At 59.6% G+C, this 24,236-nt stretch overlaps 1 protein-coding gene across 4 annotated transcripts; it reads right to left on the bottom strand.

Moving 5' to 3' along the window:
* Positions 1-4,230: 4,230 nt before the first annotated feature.
* Positions 4,231-22,837, bottom strand: GPR132 (G protein-coupled receptor 132). 4 transcript variants are annotated; one of them, XM_079128624.1, is made up of 4 exons: positions 22,557-22,837; positions 21,025-21,107; positions 12,008-12,119; positions 4,231-7,032 (listed from the first exon to the last, which is right to left on the bottom strand). In XM_079128624.1, exons 3-4 carry the CDS (start codon positions 12,012-12,014, stop codon positions 5,891-5,893), a joined length of 1,149 nt encoding a protein of 382 aa, XP_078984750.1. In that variant the 5' UTR covers positions 12,015-12,119; positions 21,025-21,107; positions 22,557-22,837; the 3' UTR covers positions 4,231-5,890. The 4 variants fall into 4 exon arrangements, with proteins under 4 accessions (XP_078984750.1, XP_078984751.1, XP_078984749.1 ...); XM_079128625.1 differs by lacking the exons at positions 21,025-21,107; positions 22,557-22,837 and adding an exon at positions 17,596-18,103; XM_079128623.1 differs by lacking the exons at positions 21,025-21,107; positions 22,557-22,837 and adding an exon at positions 16,419-17,042.
* Positions 22,838-24,236: the final 1,399 nt, after the last annotated feature.

Here is a 24,236-nt window from a genome sequence, read left to right as displayed (position 1 = left end):
TATGTAAATATATATATATATATGGGTTTTTTGGCAGTACTGAGATCTGAACCCAGGGGTGCTTTATGACTGAACCATACCCCAGCCCTTTTTATTTCTTATTTTGAGACAGGGTCTTGCTAAGTTGATGAGTCTGGACTAGAACTTGCCATCTTCCTGCCTAAGGTTCCTGAGTCACTGGGATCACAGGTGTGTACCACCATGCCTGGCTAAGAAATGATATATTTTCAAGGAGATGGAGATGCTAATTACACCAATGTTATCCGTACATGTATCCAAATGAGCATACGGTATCCCGTCAATATGTTCAAATATTATGAGTCAATTAAACTAAATTTAAATGCTCACCCACCATATACAGAGACCCACACCATATATTTTCCACAGTGCCCATAGGCAGGTTCTCCTTTCGGAAGGGTCTGGAAGGAAAACTGAGGCACAGGGGGCCGGGCCATAACCTGTCCAAAGTAAGCTGTCTCTTGGAAGGCCCAGGGGCCGGGTTCGCAGGGTCTCAGGGTGGTGTCTGGGCAGCTGGATTGTTCCCCACTGTGGGCCTGGGCTGCCTGTGGGTGGCCCTGACCATGAGCCAGCAAGCTCCTCCACACACCTCATTCAGGGGGCTGGCGTACTCAGCCCCCTGCACCAGCTGGCCTGGGGTCTGCAGCACCCCTTTTCCCTGGGGCTGGCCCCAAGGGCCAGAGTTTCTGAAAAGCCTTCCCCCGACTCAGGAAGCTGCTGGGACTGTGCGCCCTTGATCAATGCCAGGCAAGGGGATGCCGGGTCCCGACACGACCGTTAGCCCCCACTCGGCCAGTGCAGCTTCTCCCCAGGCTCTCACCTAGGGTCCGCCTGCTATGTGCACTGCAGGTCTGCTGGGGGACAGGAGGTGGTCAGTGGCAGGGAGAGCCAGGTGGGGCTCCTGGGATGCACCACGGTTGGGAGTGCCTGATGGCAACACCCTGTTATGCCCATCACTCATGCAGGAAAGGACAGATGTGGCCGGGGGCAGCAACAGGAGCAGATAGAGCCCTCTGCAGGGGCTGGGCAGCCTTCCACCCACTGCCCTGGAGAGCCTCAGCAGCACGGGGCCTCAATCCCTGGGTGCCCCCTTGTCCAGCAAGGAGCTGGCCCTTGGCTGGAGTCCAGCTCACTCCTCTCTGGGCCAATGGAAAACACACTCACCAGTTCAAGCCCAAAGAATGGACTGAGAGGGACTGGGGAGATAGCTCAGCTGGTAGAGTGCTTGCCTCGCAATCACAGGGCCCTGAGTTCGATCCCCAGTACCGCAAAAAAAAAAAAAAAAATCCATAAGAATGGACTGAGAGACACAAGGGACAGCTAAAGCCAGACTTGACTTTAATGATGGTCTTGCAAGGTCAGGTGCCTGGTGACCAAGGACCCCCAGATTGGGTACAACCGGTGTTCTCTCCCCTGGAGCGTAGGGTCTCTCCCTGGTTCCTCACTGGCTGAGTATCTTGGGGTGCAGTCTTCAGAACATACCTAGGTTTTACTGCCTCCTACTGGATTATTTAAAGAGTGGTACCTTTAGTTGTCCCCACCTCCCTTTCCTGTGGCAGGAAAGTCCCCTTGGGTTGAGCTGGCACATGCACAGTCCATCTCTGTTAGTCAGGTCCCTTCCTTCTCCCTCCTGTGTGTCCCGGGGCTGTGAACCTCACACTCTGTGTTACCTACATGCACTTTTCCGTCCTGCTCTCCCCTGCAGCTGCCTTTCCTACATCCCAAGTCATTTTACACTTAAGGCTAAATACTGTGTTCTGAAAATGGACCCCTGGACTTTGCATTTCTCACAGGCCTGGCCTTTGGGAAGGTCCCAGGTGCTGGCCCCCTCAGGTGAGCACCTGCCAGAGCCATGGATCCATCTCTAGGTGGTGGAATCCCAAGCCACCTGGTCTGCAAGAGCACGTACGCCCAGTGGTGATTGCCCAGCTTCCTGGTCTCCCTGTACGCCCAGTGGTGACTGTCCAGCTTCCTGGTCCCCCTGAGCATCCATTGTTTGATTTGACGTGACTCCCACACCACTGCTCTCAGGCCCTCTGAGATCCAGCACAGGAGGCCCCCCGGGATGCCCACCTGGCCACATCAGGGCCTGTCTCCAGCCTCCCCACCTGGTGGTTTCTTATGCCTCCCTGACACTGGCAAGCCCTTGCAACCTCTCATCTGGGCCAGGTGCCCCTGGTGGCCTCCAGCCCAAGCCCGTGGGGTAGCCTAGCTTGACAGAATCAAAAAGGTCTGTTTATTTGTTACTCTGTAGCAGCAAAAATGAAAGTGGTATTTTTAAAAATTTAAGTGGGAGACTCCCATCCCCTTGTGAGGAGGTAGCCATGGACCATTTGGAAAACCTCTTGGCAGTGGTGGCCACGACCACTGGCTTTACGCTGCACCACACAGGAGCCAGACACCCCGTGAAAGGCCGAGGGGACAGAGGATGGGCTGAACTTGTGCTGAGTGGACAGAGCCTGAAGGCCAGGGAGCAGTGGCCTGAGGCTGGGTCCCGAGGACTCCTCACCCGCTGCAAGCCACAGAGGCAAAGACCTGAGGCCGGGCTGCAGTGGGGTAGAGTGGAGCCCAGAGGAGGGGTCATGGGGCTACAGCCCGTCACCAGGCTGACACCCTCTCAGACCCTGGGACATAAACCTTTTGCTAACCAGGGTTCTTTGCCAGACCAGGCGTGTCATCCGTTGCCCACCCCACCCCCACCCATCCCCAGCCATGTAGACCTTGGGGCCCAGGCAGCTGCAGGGAAACCAGATGCGGGATGACAATGCCGGTTTCAGCCATGGAGGAAGCCCTGTGGACCTGCAGCTCTCCCGCTTGCCTAGCTCACTAGCTTGCCTTTGCAAAGCATGTCCCTGATCAGATTCCCATCCGCTGGGCCATCTTGGTACGGCCTGCTCTTGACCCCCAGCTGAAAGAGGTCCAGATAAACATCTGAGGAAAGGGACCCCTTCCTCCCGGGTTAGAGGGGGCCCTACTCAAAAGTCATGAGTAATTCCACTCAAGGAACCCCTGCCTTTCCTCCCCTCCCTCTGAAAGGCCCTCATCCTTTGCTGGATCAGAGTGTCTTTCCTACAGGATTCTCTAATCTCTGGTCAAAGGACAGGCTTTCCCTCTCTGCCCACCTGGCTCTCAGTTTTGTTATTGGTCCCATGATTCTGAGGGGAAAGTAGCCAACTAGGTCAGGAAAGTGACAGTTCTTGTCCCTGCTGCCTGACTCCTGCCCAGGCGCTCCTCTTTCGTCTTTTCAGTCGTTTGAAAGAACATGCTTCCTTCGCAGTACACACACTGAAGTGGGGACGGTGGGGAAGAGTAGCATGGAAGACACGCAAACTTACGAAGTGTTCCATGTTTTTAAAAAGTGCTACATGGTTTAAGTGACATAGTGTTGTTGAAATTCCTTTTATTTAGCCCCACCCTGCGCGAGAACTTCTCTGGTCCTCATGTTTATGATGGGAAGGAGCTCCAAGAGAAGAGGCCACTCAGGGGCCGCCCTGTCACCCCCGCCTCCGTACAGGCCAGAACACCTGGTATGCATGCAGGAGTCCCGGGAGGCCCTTTTACCGGGGGCTGATCACGACCCTGGCCCAGGGAATGGACCTGGGGTCCCCAGGGCCTCGGTGAAGAGCGAGCAAGGAGGGCTGGCTTTCAGGACAGGATAGGGCTTCCCACCCCTGCCGCCCCTGCCATCCGCGCCTTGGTGGACGCGCTGGCGCGCTGGTGCCGGTCCTGCCTCACACCACAGTGGGAAAGGCAAGGCCAGGGCCCTAAGGGATCCCCACACCTCACTCGTACAGTCGGGTCCCGGGCCTCAGCCCTCGGCCACGCCCCCACATCCCACCTAGCCCCGCCCGCTCAGGCTGTCCACTGAGTTGGACCAAGTCCTCCGGACAGAGGGAGGTCCACGGGTACCAGGGCGTTGCAGGAGGCAGAGCTCACCCACCATGCTGCATGGACATCAGTCCAGCTTCCGCCTCCATGCATTAAAACGCTGGTATCAGGAGTGTGAGGGCACCAGAACCTAAGGCACTCAGGGCCATTTATCACAGGCTGGCTGCCTCTTCAGCTCAGGGGTGGAGAGAGGCAGGACGGAAGGCAGCATGGTCACCCTGGTGCTGTGAGGCAGGTTCCCTGCTGGATCTGTGGTGGGCAGGCAGACAGAAGGTGAGGCCCTGCCACAGGACCAGGAGCACAGGGCAGGGTGGTGTCCCCATGGCCATTGGAGACAGAAAGGACAGCAACGCGGAGACAGCATGTCTCTGGACATGGACATTAGAGCCATGTCCAAAAGCTGGGGAGCCCTTTAGCCAGGGCAATTGGAAGAGGCTGGAAGGACCCTGCCCAGAGCCTCCAGAGGGGTGTGCCCTGCCACGCTGGGTCTTGGGCTTCTGGCCTGCAGAACTGTAAGGTTATTTTGGGATCAGTCACCGGCTGTGGAATCAGTTACAGCACCCCAGGACACTAGCAGGCGACCTCTCCGGGGTCTTTTTGTTCTCACACACCCCTAAATTTCCTTTCTGTTTGCAGAACCCCTGGCAGCACTCCTAGAGTTCTGGAGGGCTCACCCCCTCATGACCTCGCCCCCGCAAGGGACTTCCAGATGAAGACACTTAGGTAAGGTGGGTTCTTTCTTTTACAAAGGAAGTGGGATGAACACGCATTGTGTGTTTTTATTTCTAAATGTATTTTCTGCATCTCTTTTTCAGAAGTCTCTCACAGCGAAGAGCAGCCGTCTCCACCTGCCTTACAGAAGTGAGACCCCAACTCAGCACAGTGGCTCTGTGAGCTCCCAGGGAAGCAGCCTAAGTGTGCCTCGGGCAGCGGCCCTGCGTCCAGGCAGCTCCACTGCTCAGTTCAGGCTCCTGCCCTGGTGCTCTGAGTGTGTGAGAAGTGTCTGAGGCAGGGGTGTCAGGCAGGTGGGAGGGTCAGCCCCAGCAGTGACCAGTGAGGTAGGTGTCATCGTTCCCACCTTCCGGATGGGGAGACCAAGCGTCAGCACGCTTGGCCTAGACAAGGCTCAGCAGCAGCAGAGCTGGGATCTGCGTGGGCCGAGGGTTTCCCTGTACTCCAGCCCTGGTGAGGGTTGGGTGGTCAACTGCTTGCTGCTGACTTACCCTGGCCCAGCCCCTGGCTCTTCCCCTGCAACAATGAAGCCAGGAAGTCTCCATGGGAAAGAATTCCGAGCATCCTCGTTCTCTGGGGCAGCTGTGCCTCAGCCTTCTGGGGTGTGCACCAGCATTTCCGGCTGACTGGTATTCCCAACATGAGTGTTTGGGGCTCCCTGTGGAAGACACACGGGAGCTAGCAACTGGCCACCCTCCCTCATGGCTCCCTTAGGGGACCCTGGCAGCCTATGTCTGTTCAGCTCAGAAAGCCCGGACAAGGACCCTCAGGGCTGGACTCCCACCCCTTGCTGCTCCTGGGCTATGCCAGAGCCCAGGCACTGTGCTGGTGCAGGGCCCCCTGAGTGTGGCCTGCAGAGACCCCTGAGGCAGAAGCATGGAAAGCCCAGGATGCACTGTGGTGATCACCCAGCAGTGCTTGCAGAAAAGCACAGAAAATGAAGCCATCGCCCAGAGCTCTGCTGACAGCCTGCGGTTGGCTGGTGGCCCAGGAGCCTGCTAGAACCAGCTGTGAGTCTCCCATGCCCGACTTCCCTGGGCTTCTACAGCCTGGGACCGTCACTGCCACCTCCCACGTTGGAGACCCTAGGGGAAGGACACCCAAGGGCAGAGGCTCACAGAATGGGGGGCCTGGAATGAGAAGCAACAGGGTGTCCTCGAGAGGGGCATCCGTCACCAGCCTGTGGACGCTGTGGCCACTTTTCTGACCCCGGCTTCCCACACCTACAGGCCTCCCCTGCAGTGCATTGGGCTCAGCAGGACTCCTCGACCAGCCTCTCCGAGGGGTGCGCGGAACCCCACCGAGCTGGCTGTGGCCCTGGAGGGTTCACAGTCGGGGGCATTGTGCAGCCATCTGCAAGCACCACTGGCAAGTGCATCTCCTCTGAGTCCTTGGAATGCGTGAGTTTGGTGACTTCTGTCTTTGCAGACCACTTCTTCCACCCCTTCTGGATTCTGGACACTTCTTGCCGAGAATGGTCTGTGGCCAGCACGTAGATGATGGGGTCGGCTACGCTGTTGACTGTGGACAGGCACAGGAACACCACGGAGGCTGTGTATAGGCTGGCTTCAAAGGCACACACTGCGACCCTGTCTCCTCTGTAGTAGGAGAAGGAGGCTGCTTTGACGAGGAGAACCACGTGGTAGGGGGCAAAGCAGACCAGGAAGATGACCACCACTGCTATGGCCGAGTGCTTCACCTTGGTCTTCTGGGCAGCAGTCAGGCCCATGCTCAGCTTGATGCTCCTGAAGATCCGGTGGTTAGTGAAGGCGATGGTGCAGAGGGGGATGGCGAACCCCACGGCAAACCGCGCGTAGTGGTAGCCCGCGATCTTTTCGTTCATCCGCATTGGCTCGAAGCAGCTGTCCTTCTCTACTTCCATGTCAAACACCGGGTAGTAAGCAAGCCCCACAGTAACAAAGACACACACAGAGACCAGGATGGCTGTCCTCTGGTGGCGGCGGCCTCGGCTCTCCAGCGCATACACCACGGCCAGGAAGCGGTCACAGGAGATGCAGCACAGCAAGAGGATGCTGATGTAGATGTTGCAGAAGAAGATGTAGGCGGCCGCCTTGCAGGCCTGGGTGCCCAGCGTCCAGCGGTGCTGGTTCCGGATGTAGATGACCCAGAGGGGCAGCGTGCTCACGTAGAGCAGTTCGCAGAGCGCCAGGCAGAACAGGTAGACGGCCAGCACGTTGCCCTGCAGCGCCTGCAGCAGTGTCAGCCACGCGGTCAGGCAGTTGGCTGGCAGGCCCAGTGCACACACCATGCTGTACACCACCACCAGGACCATACTGCTGCTCTCGTGGAAGGATGCAAAGGATGCATTGCAGAGCCCAGCAGGCAGTCCTGAGATGGTCTGAGGGACAGGGCTGGCCACTGGGGTGGCATTTCCTATGGGGCAGAAATAAGAGTAAGATCCACAGAACTGAGAAAGAGCAAAATCAAGATCCCTGTGACACCAGACCAGACCCACCAGGTGCTACAAAAATTTCCAGAGAGATCATTTACACAGATCCTCAGATCCTGGATGTCCAACCCATTGACACTGGGACGAGAACACAGGCTGGGCAGGATGCACTCTTTGCAACTCATTGAGGTCAGTTTTCAAAAACGTGGGCGTGTGTGAAAGGATGAGTGTGTCTGTCTTCTAACAGCTGAGCAGGTGCCTTCTGGGCACACGCTCAACAGCGTCCAGAATTGGGTGCTCACCGCCACCCTCCTCCAGCCTCCTTCAGGCTTTGGCCCCTGCCCCTGCCCTGACTCAGGCACTGTCCCTTCCTTATGCATAGTATCATCTCCTCTCCGCCTCCTTGAACTATCAGTCACAAAGAAAGAGGACTAAGAACCCTGTCATGATGGTGGATCCGCCCACTTCTCTTAGGTCGCTCAAGATTCGTTTTATATATTTGAAGCTTTGATTAATTGGTGCATAGAAATTTAAAATTGTCCTGCTTCCTGGTGAACCGACCCTTCTGGCATTATGTCACGAAGCTCTTTGTTTCTGTGGTAGGCAGAATGATGAGCTCCTCCACACGTCTGGACCCTAATCCCTGATTGTGAGTGTGCTGGTAGCCATGGCGGCGGGGGCAGGCTGCTGACAGAACTAGGCTTAATTAGCTGACTATAAGGCAGGGATGGTCTGGCCCAGTGTATCACAGGTGCTTAGATGAGGGGGGAGAAAGAAAAGTCATGGTGGCTTCGAATTGACACGACAGGGCTCAGGCCAAGGAACACAGGCAGCCTCTAAAACCTGGAGAAGCTGAGGCCATGGGCTCTTTGTGGCCTCCACAGGGACATGGTGGTGAATCCTTGTAATATTGTGTTGCCTTGGTGTCCACTTTGAAGACCCGTCTGTTTCCCCTACAGAAGCAGGACCCATTCACCCTGGACAGGGCTTCCAGCTCACACCCCACCCAAACAGCCCAGCGGCCGGAGGTGAGAACCAGGGCATCCGCCCCGCTGTGGACAGGGCTCCCAGGCCGCTCCCTCTGAAAAGATCCGTGGCGTGTGCCCGAAGACCGAGGCCACCCTTTCCCCTGGCCCACTGGCTGCCCTGCACTCGGCCTGCTTCTAGGTTCCGCCTCCCCTGACCCGAGCACTTGGCCTGCTGCCCTCCCTGCCAGGACGGCCAGTGGGGACCTCTGAGCGGGTTTCCCACTGTGGTGCCAGGTCGGAGCCTCCATGGAGGAACCAGGGGCTGCCCCAGGTGGGACCCAGGAATGCTGGGGGACGGAGGGTGGGGCTGCCAGCCATGGCCTGGCAGCATCAGCTGGGCCTAGACCAGAGCCAGTGGAGCGCCTGCCAGTCTCCCGCCTCAGCCTCCTGAGAAAGGGGCTACCAGGTGTGTGCCCATCAGCTTGGCTGGTACTCGATGGCTCTCCTCCACTTGTTTGTCCTCTTTGGAACAGCTCTCCATGTATCCCACTGCCCTTGGGCTTCCTGCTAGGGGCCGGATGTCCGTCCTCACCCAAAAGACTCAGTGGGGCCCTAACCTCCAGGGCCTCAGAAGGTGACCTTATCTTGAAGCAGCACCTTGACTGAGGTGATCAGAGAGTAGGGCAGGGCGTCCTCACAAAGAGGGATCTGGATGGGGACCGCACGGAGGAGGGGAAACAAGACACTGGGGACGCCTCCTCCCTCAGCCCGGCACCCCGCCAGGACCCCTCCACAGTGCCTGGGCAGCGAATGCTGGCATTCAGTGCCCCCCCTCAGGGCAGCCCCAGCCCTCGCCTCAGGGACCAGCGGCTGACTCCAGGTTCCTGCTCCCCTCCATCCTCCGGATGGGTTAGAGATTACCTGCAGGGCTCCATGAGTGTGCAGTCACCTCCGAGTGGATCCAGGCTCCCCCCGCCTGGCTTGTGTGTGACTCATGTCCCCTCATTTCAGTTTGTATGGTTTTAAAAATTGTGATTTTTTAAACAAGACTGAACAACATAGCATCGCATGGCAACCATCTCGATCCAGCGGTGCTGAGCAAGCTCTGGAGTGCTGCTTGGAGTCAGCCAGGTGGTCTGCTGGCCTGTGACCTTCTGAGCCCAGCCGGGCCTGTTGCTTGTCCTTCTGAGCCTCAGGCCTTTCTTCTGAGACGTCCCTCCTTGCTTGACATCCAGGTGCTGTGCTCACCCTCCTGGAGGCTGGACACCTGGATGGAGCCGCCGGCATGCTCCCATCCCGGGAGGCCTGCTTCCCGCCTTCACCGTGTCTTCAGTGCACTGCGGGGTGAGGGGCTCCTGAGTCCTACTGCCAAAGGCACTCACTCACCATGGGGACCTGATCACCTCCCCAAGGCCCACGCCCTCCTGCCATCCGCTGGGGGCAAGGATTGCAGCACAGCGTCCAGGCGCTGGAGGGAAGCCCTTTGGAATGCTCTTCTGCTCTCCCTTGTCTGTTTTGCCGTGCGGGGGATGGCGTGTGCAGGGACGGCGTGTGCGAGGGGGATGGCGTGGGAGGTGTCGTGTGAGGAGGAGGATGTGGGGGGGATGGAGTGAGGGGGGGATGGTGTGGGGCGATGGCGTGTGCAGGGGGGATGGCATGTGCAGGGGGGATGGCGTGTGTGGGGGATGGCGTCTGGGGCTCCCGCTACCACTGGGCCACATCCTGCCCTACAAAGGCTGTGGTACAAATGTCCCTGCCTTTGTTGCCAGAAACGCCTTCAGCGCGCCCGCCCGGTTCCCTCGGCTCCCCTGTGGGCCCGCCTCAGCTCCAGCGTCCAGAGGCTGGTGTTGTCCTTGTTCTTTTTAGATGTAGGCGGCAGTAGAGCGTGTGTGACCTAGGCTTTGCTGGTAAGAGGATGGAACTGGAGACTCTTCTGCTAAGTGAAATAAGCCAGTCCTGAAAAACCAAAGCTGGACTCTTCTCTGACAGGTGGGTGCTGATGGAGTCCTGGCCTCTGATGCTGGGGAGTGGCCCTGCTGGCCTGGCGGTCACGTGCACCTCCCCGTCTGGGGCCGCGGCGCACCCTGGGCTTCCTCCCCTCGTGCGGTGCTTCCTGGGTGACCTCACACCCGATGCTGGCTTGTTCCTCTTTCTGTGTCTGTCTAGCCTGCTTATTTAAACTCACTTGCTGAATTCTAAAATTGTCTCTTTCACTTCTGGGGACTCCATCGGCTCCTGCTCGGGGTGCCTGGCATGAGGGTGGGCACTCCTGCATGGAGGGTGCAGACCCGCGAGGGCGCGGGCTTGCTGCCCCAGCCCCACGGGGCGGGCGGGTTGAGGAGGGTCCTCAGACTCTCTCCAGGGGAGCCTGTGCCTCACGGTGGACGTCTTTTCTGCACACGCCCATTCAGCCCCCAGGAGAGTCCCGGGATCACCTGCCACCCGACCAGCTGGAAATGAATGGCAAGAAGTGGGCGTGGGCATAAGCCAGACTCAGTGGCGCCTTAGGTCTGCGCCGTCGCTGGGGCTCACCGCGACCCCAGAGCACATGGTCACCACTGTACAAGGTCACATGGCCCCTGAGCCAAGAGGATGTTGGAGCCGGGGGCTGAAGGCCACAGGGTGTGAGAGCCATCACAGCCATGCGTGGCCACTGCCTGCCATCCTCCTGCTGGCCCGGGGTTCTGGGCGTCCTGTGAGTCCAGCCTTAGTGGTATGCATTGGACCAGGGCCTTTGGGTGTTGCAGCCAGAGCCCACTCACGCAGCGCCAGAAGTGGGGCCCAGTGGGCAGCGCCCAAGTCCTGGCCCAGGTCCCTCCCAGTGTCCCCTTGTGTTTCCAGCCGGGGAATGGACGGAACCCCAGTCTGCCGGATGCTGAGTGCTTGGTCATATGCCTCCCCAGTGCTGCTCCACGTTGGCCCCCAACAGGACAGAGGCTCGGTCTCCCCGTGTCCTTCACTGCAGGCGTTGTTTTGTGATGTTTTTCCCGAGGGGCTGGGGACAGAGCCGGGCACAGAGCCCAGGGCCTCACCGTGCTAAGCAAACACTACCACTGAGCTCCACCCCAGCCCTCTTATTTTCTGTCTTCTGGTAGTGGCCATCCTGTTGGGTGTGAGGCTACCCACCCACTGTCCACTCACTCTGCTTGTGTCATTGTCCCCAGTCTAGGTGGACAAGTTGAGGCTCCAGAAGTGCTGGGCTGCCTCTGAGCCCTGACTGAGGGTCCTCTGCACAAGAGCTGAACCAGGAGAGCAGGCGGCAGGGCCGGAGGGAGGCGCCCCACCTGGCCGCGTGAGCCCCACTCCCGGCCTCAGATGCCCCCAGCCCATTCTTCCCCCATCGCAGCACCCCTGTTGTGTGGTGCCTCAAAGATGCAAGGGACCTTTGACCCAGGTGGAAGCAGAAGCGAGGCCTGTGCAGCCAGCCCAGCCTGCCTGGTTCAGAGCAGCTCTGGTCCGTCCCCCGCCTACCCCACACTGCCACGCGGTCCACCCAGGGTCCTATGAGGCCTGGCCCCACGCCACCTGCTCAGGCCCACGCGCCTGTAGGCCCTCACTTAGGGCCCCCAAGTCCCACCTGCTCCACTCGTGTGACCTGGGCGGGAGCCTCGGGTGTGGGCAGAAGAGCCCCAGAAGGGAGGCAGCAGGGCAGAGGGGGAGGCTCACGGCCAGCTCTTCACCATGGCCCCTGCCAAGCTCTTCCATGGCCAGCAGGGCTCCTGAGGGGCACGGGATGGCCGTGCTCCCGGGACGTGGACATGAGAGCTCCTGTCCCTCACCCCTTTCCTGCTGTTCCCAGCCCTTTCCAGAACGGTGAGATGGGCACTTGTCAGCTCCTGGTGGAGACTGGTGGAGAGCCTGTGGGTCTGTTGTCTCAGTTCGTTTTGTCTCAGAAATCCGCCTCTGCGTGTTGCTTTTTGAATCAACAAGCAAAGAGAGGCGGAGGAGGAGGTGCTAGGAGGCACTATTCAGGGTGAAGGAGTGTGCTCACCTGGCATATTCGCAGGTTCCAATCTCAGGCTGGCTCTCAAATAAGCTTTCTAGTGCACCCTGTGCGTCTTGCAGGCCCTACTGAGAAGTGTACTGTGGCAGTTTGAAAGGACCTAGAGAAAGAGAGGTTGAAATTGAATTAGGAAGATCGGATTAAATCCTGTGAACTGATCACGAATTCACTCATTGGACGAAACGATTAGAGAGCATTTATGATGTGCCAACTCTTGATTCATCCTGTGGGATGCAATGTCAGGTCCTTAACATACAGAACGCTCCCCCAAATCAACAAAAGGCAACCTAATAGAAAGAATCACTGAAGCCAGTGAGCATGAAGCCGTCACACAGTACACCAGAAATGAAGAATTTTAACTCTCCTTGTCTTGGAGAAAAAGGTAGGTGTCCTTGTGACGTGTTGATGGGGTTTCAGTCGCCACAAAAGTTTGGAAGCACAATTGTGCCATAGGTTTCCAAAACTCTTCCATACGTCCCTTTGTTTTTTCGTTTCATTGTCAGCACTGGCACAAACCTGGGCGCCCCCGCTCCTGCTGCAGCCTGCCATGAGCTACATTCCCAGCCTGGTGCTTCCCTTCTCACCTAGGAAATCCCTGTGTAGAGTGTTTCCTGGGAGGCGACTGACAGTGGGAAGTGCGTGTGACCCAGAAGCTGTACTGCAGGCTGCTGCCCAGTGTGCAGGGGACCCCTAAGGATGGTGTCCTCCACACACAGGGCATGGGGAGGTGGACAGTAGGCTCCAGGGGACCTTTTTCTCTGCACCCTTCACTAACAGGGCAGCTCTGAAACTGGCTCCATGGCAGCAAGGCAGAGAGGGTGTAAGCGAGGCAAGAGCCCCGGACCACTCCAAGGCAGCACAAGGGCCTACTGTGAGCCTGGAACCCTGGGGCAGCTGGGGCCCCCTGGGTCCTCCTGTCTACAAGTCTGGTACACGTGCTTCTCAGCTTCCACAGAAGGAAGGAAGATGGGTATGGAGAGGGCACTCAGGGCCCCAATCCCACCTTCCCCACCAGGGACGGCACTGGGCCAGGCAGAAGCCTCCTGGAAGGCAGCCCCACGTAAAGCGGGCCTCCAGCCCCCAGGCCCCCCAGGACTGCAGCGTCACAGTCGGCACAGCTCCCGAGCTCTCTGCCTTCCTTCTTCAAGTTTGTTTCTAAAAGCTGGGGCTGACAGGAAGCTGAGCTACTCTCCTGAGGTCACAGGAAGCTTCTCAGTGTGTGAGAAGTCAAAGCAGCCCCTCAAGGTACATGGCCAAGTGAGATGTCCAGGTGGACAATCCAGAAAGGCCCTCTGCAAGCATGGCCAGGGGCAGCAGGGAGGAAGCTACCCTGTGTCCTCCACTTCCTGGGTCTCAGCCAGCTGCCCAGTGTGAAGGGGACGAGGACCCTCATAGTTCCCCTGCCAGGACACTGCTAGGGGGCTTCAGGCCCTCCTGTGCTGAGCCCACTGGGGATCAGCCCAGGAGCAGTGGGGACGGCTGCCCCACCCCTCCTTCCCAGCTGAACTGCTCCTCCTGGGCCTAGTCCTGGTGGCGGGGTCCTGGGCCTGTGCCTCGTCTCCTGCCTAGCTCTGCAAGCTGCTGCCTTCTTTCAGATCCTGAGGGACACACGCAGAGCAGCACAGGCAGCCTTGTGAGGCCACATATATCAGCCACGAGCGTGGAGGCCCAGGATGAGCCTCAGAACACCGCGAGGGCCAGGACCTCCCTGCTGCTGGGCAGAGAGTTCTGGAAAACTAGCAGATGCAGACCCTGGAAAGACAAACCCTTCCCTGCAGGGCTCACCACACCTGTCCCTAAAATCATCTGCATCCCCTGAGCTGGGAGAGCCGCAGCCCCACAGGCTACTCTCACAAGGGCCAGAGCAGTGAGAGCCCGGTAGAAAACCTGAGGTGCTTACCTCCCACGGAGGCTGGCCTCCATGCTCCCCAGCAGCTGGCAGGGCCACCCTACTACCAAGGGGCTTCTCTGGGCCCCGCCTGCCTACAGAGGCACAGCCTGGACAGGGAAGATGATCTGGGACCTGCACAGCCAGCCAGGCACCACAGGGCACTGAGGCCCAGCTCTGGGGTCCCGTCTGACCTCTGGGCGCCAAGGGTTCCCCTGGACCACAGCAAAGGGGCTGGTGGTGATGCCCAGGTGGGAGCAGCTGGTGCTGGAGCAGCTGGGGCAGCTGAAGAGAGACTCCGGGCCCACGGGGACTGTCCCTAGCACTGGGCTGAACTCCTCACCATGGCCGCCCGGGGTGTCTGCCCCGCACTGCCTCCCACTCTGCCTGCACACCAGTCACAGCCTTTGCTTCTCAGAGCGGGCCCTGTGCTTAGTTGGGTGCTCCTGCCCCACAAGCACTCAGCTTCAGGCCAGCCAGGATCCAAGTGCCCGCCCTGCTGCTCACACCCATGGCTGCTACCAGCCGCTTCCTGCTCCCCGAGTCTCCCCTGCCCTCAGGTGAGCCTGCACAGGGCCCTCTCACCCGCTGGACTGCAGGTCCTCTCAGGTGCTGTGTGGCCATCTCTGGGGCAGCAGGGCTGTCTCCCACGAGGAGAGGTAAGGTGTGCCCCACCCTCCTGGCCGCAGGTCCTTCCCCGGAAGGGTGCACTGGGTCGGGCCCTCTCTACCCCTTGGCTTTTGTGTGCGTCAGAGGACAAGGGCCAGGTGAGAGGATCCCTTGCTGCTCCACCTTGAGAAGCAGACGTGGCCCTCCGGCAGGGCGGGAGCCAGGCCAGGCCCTGCTTGGTGGCTGCTCGACTCGCCCACCCTGGCCACCGGGGCCCCTCTCTGGGGTCTGTCTCAGCTGTGGGTAGGTGGGAGTGGCTGAGCCCTGGGGAAGGGGCGCCCAGGCTGCCCGGGAGCCTGCACGTGCCCGCCACGCCCTCGAGGCCCACAGCACTAACGGCTCCCAGCACTGCATGTCCGGAAGGCCCACGGCACCTGTGGTGTGATGATGCCAGCCCAGGCCCGGTGGTGCCAGGCTCCTGGGGAAACTGGAGGCTGGGGACAGAGCAGCGCAGCTGGGTCCTCGGACATCACCTGGGGACTAGTCAGAGTCAGGAGGCGGGCCTGGGTCAGCCCCGTCCCTTCCACCTGCTCTGCAGCGGCCCTGACACTGCTTGCCTGTGTCCCCTGCCTCCCAGCCCCCACTGCAAACCGCCACTCTGTCCAGCCATCTTCCAACCACACCTTCCCCTGCGCCCGGCCAGCGCCCTCGGTGACTTCTCCTTTCATACACGCACCCCTGGGAGGCTGCCACTGGCTTGCTGCCCACCTGCTGGCCTCAGTCCCTGGGAACGCTCAGGCGGCACACGGGAGTACTGCCCTGGCACCTGCTGTGTGACCCTCTGGCCGTCCATCACAGAGCGCTTCACACAGATGTGGGCTGCGGCCACGGCCCTGCCACGCTCTTCAGGGGATGCCAGCCTGGGCTGCTGCGGTGCCCTCCTGGCCTCCGCCCTCAGCACCGCGGGCACTGTGGGGTATCTCCAACCCCTTCCTCCCACATCCTTCTCCGAGAACCTGCCCTCACTCGGTGTCCCCGGTCGGGATGCGCTCAGGCTGGAGCTGCAGACTCCTCGCGAGGAGTGGGCTCTGCTTCCCGCCCCAGCAGAGGCTGCCCTCCACCTTCCCACTGGGGCGGGTCAGGGTTGAGAGGACGCCGTCTCTGACGCGGTCTCGTCTCTGCACTGTGGGTGAGGCGCACCCTCCTGCCCCGCTGCCGGCCTCGTCCCAGCCCCTCTCTGCCCTCTTGCCTTGGTTGCACCTGGCCCTAAAGCATGGCATTATGTGTCCTGGACAGAGATGCTGCAGGCCACTGCTCAGTCTCCCTCTCCAGCAGTTGGTGGTCAGCCATGCTCCTCATGGCTCTGCCCAGCCTGGCTTCGTGAAGCCAGCCCCTGCTGTGCCAGATGATTTGGATGCCCAGCCTAAGAGACCTGTGAGCCACCGGCCATGGCATCTTGCCCCATGACTGGACGGGCCACTGCCCATTGCAACAGAGCCCCAGGGTCCTGCTGTCCCTCTTCTGTGGCACCGCGCAGCCTAGACTACCCTGGAGGGAAGGAGCCCCGCGTCCACAAACCACACGGCCCCAAGCTGCTCCCAGAGGACGGCAGAGCACACAGGCCAAGAGAGGTGGGGGACGTCCAGCCCCTGCCTGGCTTCTGTACTAGCAGCCCTTGAGGCTCTCCTGAGGGAATCAGGGTAGATGGGGACACCAACGTGACAGATGCTCCACAACAGGACTTAGGGCACCGTGGCCCCAAGTCCCATCTTGGGGATAGCCCCAGGTTAAGGGCCCTCAACCAAGCCCCTCCTTCGCTCCAGCAAACGGCCTTCCCTCAGACGCTCTGCTGGGGGGCCAGTCCCCCAGGACCCTGCCAGCTCAACAAGGACGGTGACTTACCCAGGCCCATCCTGCTGCGGCGCCGTGTGCCCCTCTCCAGGGCTCGCTGAAGTTTCAGGAAGTAGAGGGGTCTGACATGTTCACTCCAAAACTCCCCTAACCACAAGCAGAGCTGAGTCGGGCTGGCCAATGGGGTGTTATCTCCTGGTGATGACAGTGGGGCCTCCCCGCTTTCCACGGGACAGGGTGTCAGCAAACGGCTGCAGGCCCTCCTGCCTGCGCAGACAGCATCCCCAGCAAGAGCAAGCCCTGGCCTTCACTCAGGAGATGAACCAGGACCCCAGGGACAGAGACCAGGGACCCAAGGGCAACACAGCCAGGCAGCTCCATCCAGGCTGGTGCACACCTTCCCTGTGTCCCAGGAAGCCCAGCAGCACAGGCAGCAGGAGGTCTGGCGAGAGGGAAGCCAGCATCGCCCAGGCACAGAAGCGCCGTGCTCCCCGGAACACCCGACGGGGTGCCCTGCCAAAGATGCCCTGCCCTCCCTCTGCCCGCTTCCTGGCAGGCCTGCGGGCACAGGGGCTTCCCTGGGGGTTCCTCCTTCAGGGGCCCCACAGCGACTGGGGGCAGGGGGGCCAGGAGCCACCTGGGAAGCGTCCTTCAGTGGTGGGCACAGGCTTCCTGTGGCTTGCAAAGCCCTGGGCCAAAACGAATTGGAGCCAACATGCAGCCCCCAGCTTCCGGAAAACACCGGCGGGCTGCCAGCCAGTCCACCCCTCACAGACCTCTTTTTGCACAAGGGCTGCCTCCAGGTGTGGGGTGTGGCCCCTTCCCTTGCCCACCCCAAGGCACCTGGCCCAGTCCTGGTCCTTCCAGCAGTGGGGACAGGGGAAGGGGTTGTGTCCAGGGACATCTCCAGGGCAGCTCTGTGGCCAGCACTGCTTCAGGGGTGAAAACCAGTCTTGCAGCAGACAGTTGTACCAAAGGCCGGGGCCCCTGTGGGGTTTCCCCAAGACACATGGGTCTCAGCCCATGCCCAGCCCCACGCCCCCTGTCTCTCAGGACCACCCCTGAGCAGCGGTCTCTGGGGGCTCAAATGGGCGGGGTGAAACCCCTAGGTGTCTAGGAAGCCAGATGAGTGTGCAGGTCTGAGGCACCGCACCTGCCCAGGGGCTGGGACCCTGAAGGGGTCTGGTGCACACACCACGTCCACCAGGGGCCACCCCAAGCCACTGACCTCTGTGCCCCTGGTCCTGAGTTGCCCACCTTGGGGAGTCCAGGTGTCCAGGGCAGCAGTGGGAGGACACAGCCTCCTGCCCTGACCAGCCTGTCTGGGGAGTTCTGCCTTCTGCTCCCACCAAGAGCCCCATCTCTTGGGGTTTGCCAAGTGGTGCTTTCCAGTGACATAACCCTCCCTGACAGCTGCATTGGGTGGACAGGGCTTCCCTCCTGCAGGGCAGGTGCACTTGGCCCTCCGGTGCTATGGTCTCCTCCAGGCGTGGTGAAGCCCTCGGCTCGCTAATTTTCTTCTCCACGGACTCCCAGACTTTTCCCTCATTGTGGTAAAGTAAGCAGGCCCAGCAGTGGCCGTTTCACCACCTCCAAGGGAACAGCTGGGCAGCCTTAGCACACTCACAGTGGGCGGCCGCTGTCCCCAGGACTTGGTGGCCTTGAGGAACTGAAACTGCCCAGCAAACCAGCTCCCTGCCCTGCCCTGCCGGGCCTCTGCCCTGCAGCTGCGTGGCGCTGGCTGCTGGGACCACATCTTGAGCAGCGTTGCCCACTGTCTGCCCTCCTATGACAGCTTCTTTCCATCAGCACTGTGTCCCCAGGGTCCCTCCTTCTCAAGGCTGCATGATGGTCCACTTGGTGCATGGACCTTCACTTCTCTGCTGGACACTGTGTGGCTTCCACTTCTTGGCTGCCATGTGTACTGGACATAGGTGTGCAGGATCCATGGATTAACACCCTCTGTGTCTCTCTCAGTCATTCTTTTCTTTTTCTTTCTTTTTTTTTTTTTTTTTTTTTTTTTTGGTACTGGGGATTGAACCCAGGGGCACTTAACCACTGAGCCATATCCCCATCCCCTTTTATCTTTTTATTTTGAGACAGGGTCTCACTACGTTGCTTAGGGCCTCACTAAGTTGCTGAGGCTGACTTTGAACTTGTGATCCTCCTGCCTCAGCCTCCTGAGCTGCTGGGATGACAGGCATGCATCACATGGGCCTGTCAGTCATTATTCCTGAAGTTGTTCAACTCATCCAAAGCTGACAAGCGGCCCACAATCCCTCTGCACTGCTGGCTGTGAGGTTTGTCTCTGTAGATGTGTCACTATGGTAAGTGACGTCCATTAGTTTCCAGAAACCAAGCTGCCTCTCAGTGGGTCCGTCTGTTACTGTAGTGCCTGATCTGGAGGCTGAGCTGGTGACCTCTGAGCAGGACGGGTCTTCCTGGCCTTTTGGACTATCCTTGGACCATCTCTTGGAGAGGACTCTGTCCTTGCCTCTCCCACCTTTTATGATGCTGAATGGGGTCGGGTTTCTGGGAGTTTCTGTAGGGTCAGCCCTCCCACACACAAGAGGTTCCAGCCAGGGAAGTTTTAAAGACAGTTTCACAGAAAAAGGGAGGATGGGGAAGGAGAGGGGCTTTTGAGAGGTGTCAACACAAGAACTCGCCAATTCTGAAAGTCCTCATCGCTAGCCGGTGTTCCTTCCACCAAACTCACCCCGAGGGTGAGTCACCAATGTGGTTTCAACCAAGTGTGCACCAGTCAGGCCCACGTTTCAGTCATATTTTCTTCACTCTCACCAAAATACCCGACCAGAAAAACTTAGAGGAGGGAGGGTTTATCTCAGCTCACCATTTCAGAGGATCCAGCCGTGTAGGATCCGTCCTCCTCTTGGAGCTGGCTCTAAGACCAGACGTCTCAGCAGAAGGGTGGCAGAAAGCCTCTCAGCTCAGGTTATCCAGGAGAGAGAGAGAGAAAGACACTGGGGGGAAGATGCCCCCTTCCAAGGGTGTCCCCTAATGACCCAAATCCTCAGCCAGGTCCCTCCTCCCTGGGGCCATTCCGCTGTCAATGGATGAACCCAGCGAATGATCTGATTCACTGATGGTTAAAGATGTCACGATCCAATCCTTCTACAAGCCCCGCCTTTGAACCTTGTTGCATTGGGGTCGTGTTTTCAGCACGTGAGCTCTTGGGAGGCATTCCAGGTCCAAACTATAACATCCCACCATGACCCCCCCAAAGCTCATATCTACCTCACAGTGCAAAATGCTTTCAGTCTGTCTCTAGGAGTCCCAGAGGTCTTAACAGAATTGCTCAAAATTCCAAGTCCAAGGTCTCCTCTGAAACTCAAGAAAAACTCTCAGTGTGAGTCTCTGTAAAACTCAAAAGCAAGTTACATGCATCCAATATATTATGGCACAGAGTAGACTTTCCCATTCCATAAGGAAGAAATAGGCATAGGAAGAAAGGATGGGGCCAAAGCAAGACTGAAATCCTGCTAGGAAAACATTAAATTCTGTAGCTCCACGTCCAGTACAGTGGCAGGATGTGGGCCCCAGGCCGGGGCAGCCCATGCCAGCTGCAGCCAGCGCAGCCTATTTTGGATTGGCATGCTGGCTTCCTGCAGCTTTCCTCAGCAGATGTACTGGATTCTTGGCACCTCGAACTTCCAGGGGTCTCCATGACACCCTTGGCTTCACTCTCACATCCATGCATCACGGTCCAGGGCCTGCCCGCAGGGACTCAGCTGCTATACGTTGCCTGGCCTCCCCAGCAGCCCTTCGAAATCCCAGTGGAAGCCTCCAGGACGCCAAAACTCCAGCATTTCTCGTTCCTGCAGATTCACTGCTGATGGCTCTTGTAGCTTGAGCAGTCGCCAGGCACCCTTGGCCCTCACCTCCAAGGGCCGAGAATCCTGGGGAAACTCTTCCCAGGCAGTCCAGGTGCTCACCTTGAGGCTGCAGCGGGTGTGGGCTTGCGGATTCCTGGCGTGCCCTCATGGCATCTTTCCTGCTGACTGCCCAAAGACGTGGCTTCTCTTCAGTGGTGCCGATCTCCTCAGAAAAGACCGACTGCGGCCACAACTTTAAACCTGCTCCTTTTCTGGCCAAACTGCAAATTTTTCAAATCTTTCTGCTCTGCTTTTTGCTCCTGATTCTCTCAGTAACCTGACTAAAATCCTCCAACAATGCCTGGACCCCTGCCTGAATGCTGGGCTGCCTTGAAATGTCCTCCTCTAGATTAAGTAGTTGGTGATCTTTACATTCAGCCTGACAGACAGTCTCAGGGCATGGACAATGCCAGAAAGGTTCTTTGCAACCATGTAACCCGAGTGGCCTCTCCAGTTCCCAGCAGAGGTCTCCTCCCCTCTGAAGCATCGCGAGCACAGTTCTTCCCATCCACATTCCCATCCGCGTCTGGCCCCGAGCTCCCGCCACCGACACCCAGCCAGCGCGACATCCTGAGGCTTCTCCGCCTGCGTGCCCAAGCTCCTCCTACAAACCAGTTCTAAAGTCTCTGAACCACCAAAGCAGGTAGAGTGGCCGCAGTGACCCCCGGTGTTGATACCAATTTCTGTGTCAGCCACCTTTTTGTCACTGTGACCAGAACACTTGACAAGAACAACTCAAAGAGGAAGGACTTAGTTTGGCTTACAGTTTCAGATGATCCAGTTCATGGTCAGCTGGCTCCATGGCAGAAGGACATGGCAGAGGAGAACTGCTCGGCCCAGGGCAGAGCTGAGAGAAGCAGGGAAAGAGACGCGAGGGTGAAGATAAGCCTTTCCAGCGCCCCCAGTGACCCTCACTTCCAGCCAGTCCCACCTCCCAGAAATCCACTGGTCTCTGTGGATATGGACCGATCCACTGATGAGGTCAGAGCCCTGTGATCCAATCATTGGCTGTCCAGCAAGCCCCACCTCTGAGCCCACCTCTGAGCCCACCTCTGAGCCCACCTCTGAGCCCACCTCTGAGCCCACCTCTTGCTGGGTTGGGAAATACACTTTCAACACACGAGCTTTGGGGATATTCCAGATCCCAACCACGACAGCCCAGGGCAGGTTGCCTGCAGCCCCAGCAACCCCAAGCACCGGGCCTATGCCACAGAGGTGTCCTTCCCAGGGAAGGGAGGCCTGGCAGCCCAGAGGCCCTCAGAACCCCTGTGCCTGAGGTATCGCATGGTCAGAGCCAGCTCCAAGTTCCTACTTGGCAGGAGCACTCCAGGTGTGCGGAAGAGACACAGGAGGACGCATGGCCCGCCCCTCGAGAAGGTCAGACTCGCCCAGCACCTCTGCAGGAGTCAGGGTGGGAGGGAGAGGAGTCCCTGGGGCCGTGTGGTGCTGACACAGACTCAAGCACAGAGCTCCCCAGGACTGGGGGCCTGGGGCTGGGGGAGGACCCATGTGAAGACAGGAACAGGGGGTGACAGCCCCATGGCGCTGAGGGAGCAGCGGGGGGGGGGGGGGGGCTGGGGGCTGGGTGTGGCAGGAAACCTGCAGGCCCCTCCCATCTTGTGGGACAATGTGCCTCCCTGTGGAGTGGGGGCCTGTGACACCTCATCTCCATTTCCGGAAATATCCATGGGAAAATCCCCGTTGGGCGAGTCAGGGTCTGGAGCCCAGTCCCGGATCAGCATTTGGGGAGTGGCCCGGGGGCTTGTTCCAGTCCCACCCCAGCTTCAGCCTGCCCTGCTCCCGGTGTTTCCCCTTTACACTGACCTCACATCGACCTCACACCATGTGGTCACCTCTCCTGGAGGTCCTTGTCCACGCTGCCCCAATCCCCACTGGTCTTTGTCTTGCCCTCTTGGCTTTGCGCTGGGGTCAGCCTGTCTGGGCCAGCTCAGTGACCCGAGGGCAGAGGGTGGGGAGGACAGTTTTAGCTCAGGCTCCATGGCTCTGGACCCAGCCACCCCATCTATTCAATGGAGGGTCCTGGGGAGGACCAGAGGCCATGGGGGGAGGGTCCAGCAAACCTATGGCTGTCGGAACAGTGGGCCTGTGGGCCACTTGGAGGGGCCCCGGCACTGGCTCCGTGTCTCTGCCCAGGAGCTGTCTCTTGACCTCCCTGGTGTCCTGCTCCTCCCCACAGAGGGAGTGTCAGTAGGCACACCCCTCTGCACAGCCCCTGCGGCCCTCAGTGACCTAGGGCTGTGAGTCAGTTGGGGCCAGCCGAGGTGCCTGTCCACACCTGCCTCCAGGACGCAGGGCAGAGCCAGGCAGAACCCGCATTGCTGGGGCTGTCCGCAGGGTTGTGGAGACACCCGGTTAAGGCCACTCTGCGGCTTTAGGACTGTTTGTTTTTGTCCTGAGGATCGCTTTTAGACAGGACGAACCTCGAAGACTAGGCCTCCAGACCTCAGGGCATGGGGGCAGGGCAGGGGCTGCAGAACTGCCCGTTCCCCCGGGCCGCCCGTGAGTCGGACCTGGTGGAGAGAGGCAGAGTGCAAGCCAGCGCTGTCCCCTCCGTCCCCTCTGCATAGGCCCCTGTCCCTCTGCCGCAGACAGGAGCCTTGCGTGACTCCTGGCCACGAGGCACCCAGCAAAGCCCGGGTGCCGTGGTAGGGTCCACGTTACCAAGGTCAGATCTCTGCCCAGGAGGCCCGAGCAGCCAGCCTTGCCCAACCGACACCCTCCTCCTCACCCGAGCACTGCCCATGCGGGAGGACCTTGGCCAGGGTGGGGCCGGGCCCCACCAAGGGCACAGTTAGCATCTCTGGACACACTGGAGAGGGTGTTCTGGCGTCCACTGGGTAGAGGCCAGAGATGCTGCTGCTATGGGCCCAATCCCACGTAGGTGGCTCTCACACCACCACCAAGAAGTATCTGCCCTCCAGTGTCCAAGGTCCAAAGCCCTGGCTGCCTGCCATGGCCCCAGGGAGGGTCTGGAGCATGGAGGACCACCTGCTCTCTGTCCTCCTCCGCTGCATGCCAGCCGTGGGGAAGGCCTGGAGCTGGGGCCGTGCGCATTTCCCCAGCCTTTGCCCCTGGGGTGAAAAGCAGAAGTGACCTGGTGGCCCTGGTGCTGTGGTGTGGCTTGGCCCCTTCCCTCTGCCACCCGTCCATGACACCTGCCCAGGCACCGGCCGAGAGACAGCAGCCCACACAGAAGACACAGCTGCCTCCAGAACCCACGGAGCTCTCCGGAAACAGTCTGGTGTCCCCTATAGGCCATGGGGGCTCCAGCCACCTCAGCCTCCAGGGGTTCAGGGAGCAACCCAGGGGGCTGCCATCCTGGGGACCCCTCACCTGTCACTACCAGGGGAGGACCAGGACAGACAGACTCCAGCAGGAGCCCACCATGGACAGGTTCTGAGGTAGAGGGAGGCGCACAGGGACCCACAGTCCAAAAAGGGATCTCTCACTGTCAGCAGAAGCAGGCTGTACCCCAATTCTGGAGTGCGGTGGAGCTTCGCAGAGCAGCTGAGTCCCGCACCCAGGAAAGGGCGTCTGGGCAGAGGGGCAGCCAGTGCAAAGGCCGAGGGTGGAAGCTATGTGGGTAGGGGAGGCCAAAGGGCACAGCCTGGGGTCAGGGTGCCCAGAAGAGACTCAGAGGCCAGAGGAGGCTGGCCTTCCTCAGTCTCCGGCCACGGGGCGGGGGAGGTGGTGCAGAGGGGTGAACGGTGCTGCTGAAGGATGCAGGGCCGAGGAGACCAGGGGAAGGCTGTGCGTGCACAAGCCTGTGCCCACGCGAACGTGGATGCCTGTGTGGCGAGCGCGTGCACACCCGTGTGCCACCCGCCACTCCGGGGCAGCAGAGCGTGCTGCACCTCCGCTCCAGCCCCTCGCCTGCAGGCGTCTGCGGACGCACCTCTCCTTGTCGCCGGGGCTTCCTCCGTGAGGCGGCACTGCACCCCTGCTCCTGCCTGCA

Source organism: Sciurus vulgaris (assembly GCF_902686455.1).
Source record: "Sciurus vulgaris genome assembly, chromosome: 2".
Taxonomy (NCBI): Eukaryota; Metazoa; Chordata; class Mammalia; order Rodentia; family Sciuridae; genus Sciurus; species Sciurus vulgaris.
This window is presented reverse-complemented; position numbering and strand designations above follow the sequence as displayed.

Bases quoted from the DNA above. Each gene is read 5' to 3' on its own strand.
- GPR132 (XM_079128622.1), bottom strand. From the start codon at position 9,022: ATGAGGGGACATGAGTCACACACAAGCCAGGCGGGGGGAGCCTGGATC. The intron at 7,033-8,937 runs GTAATCTCTAAC...TCTGCCCCATAG, and splicing joins ACACTCATGGAGCCCTGCAG to GAAATGCCACCCCAGTGGCC.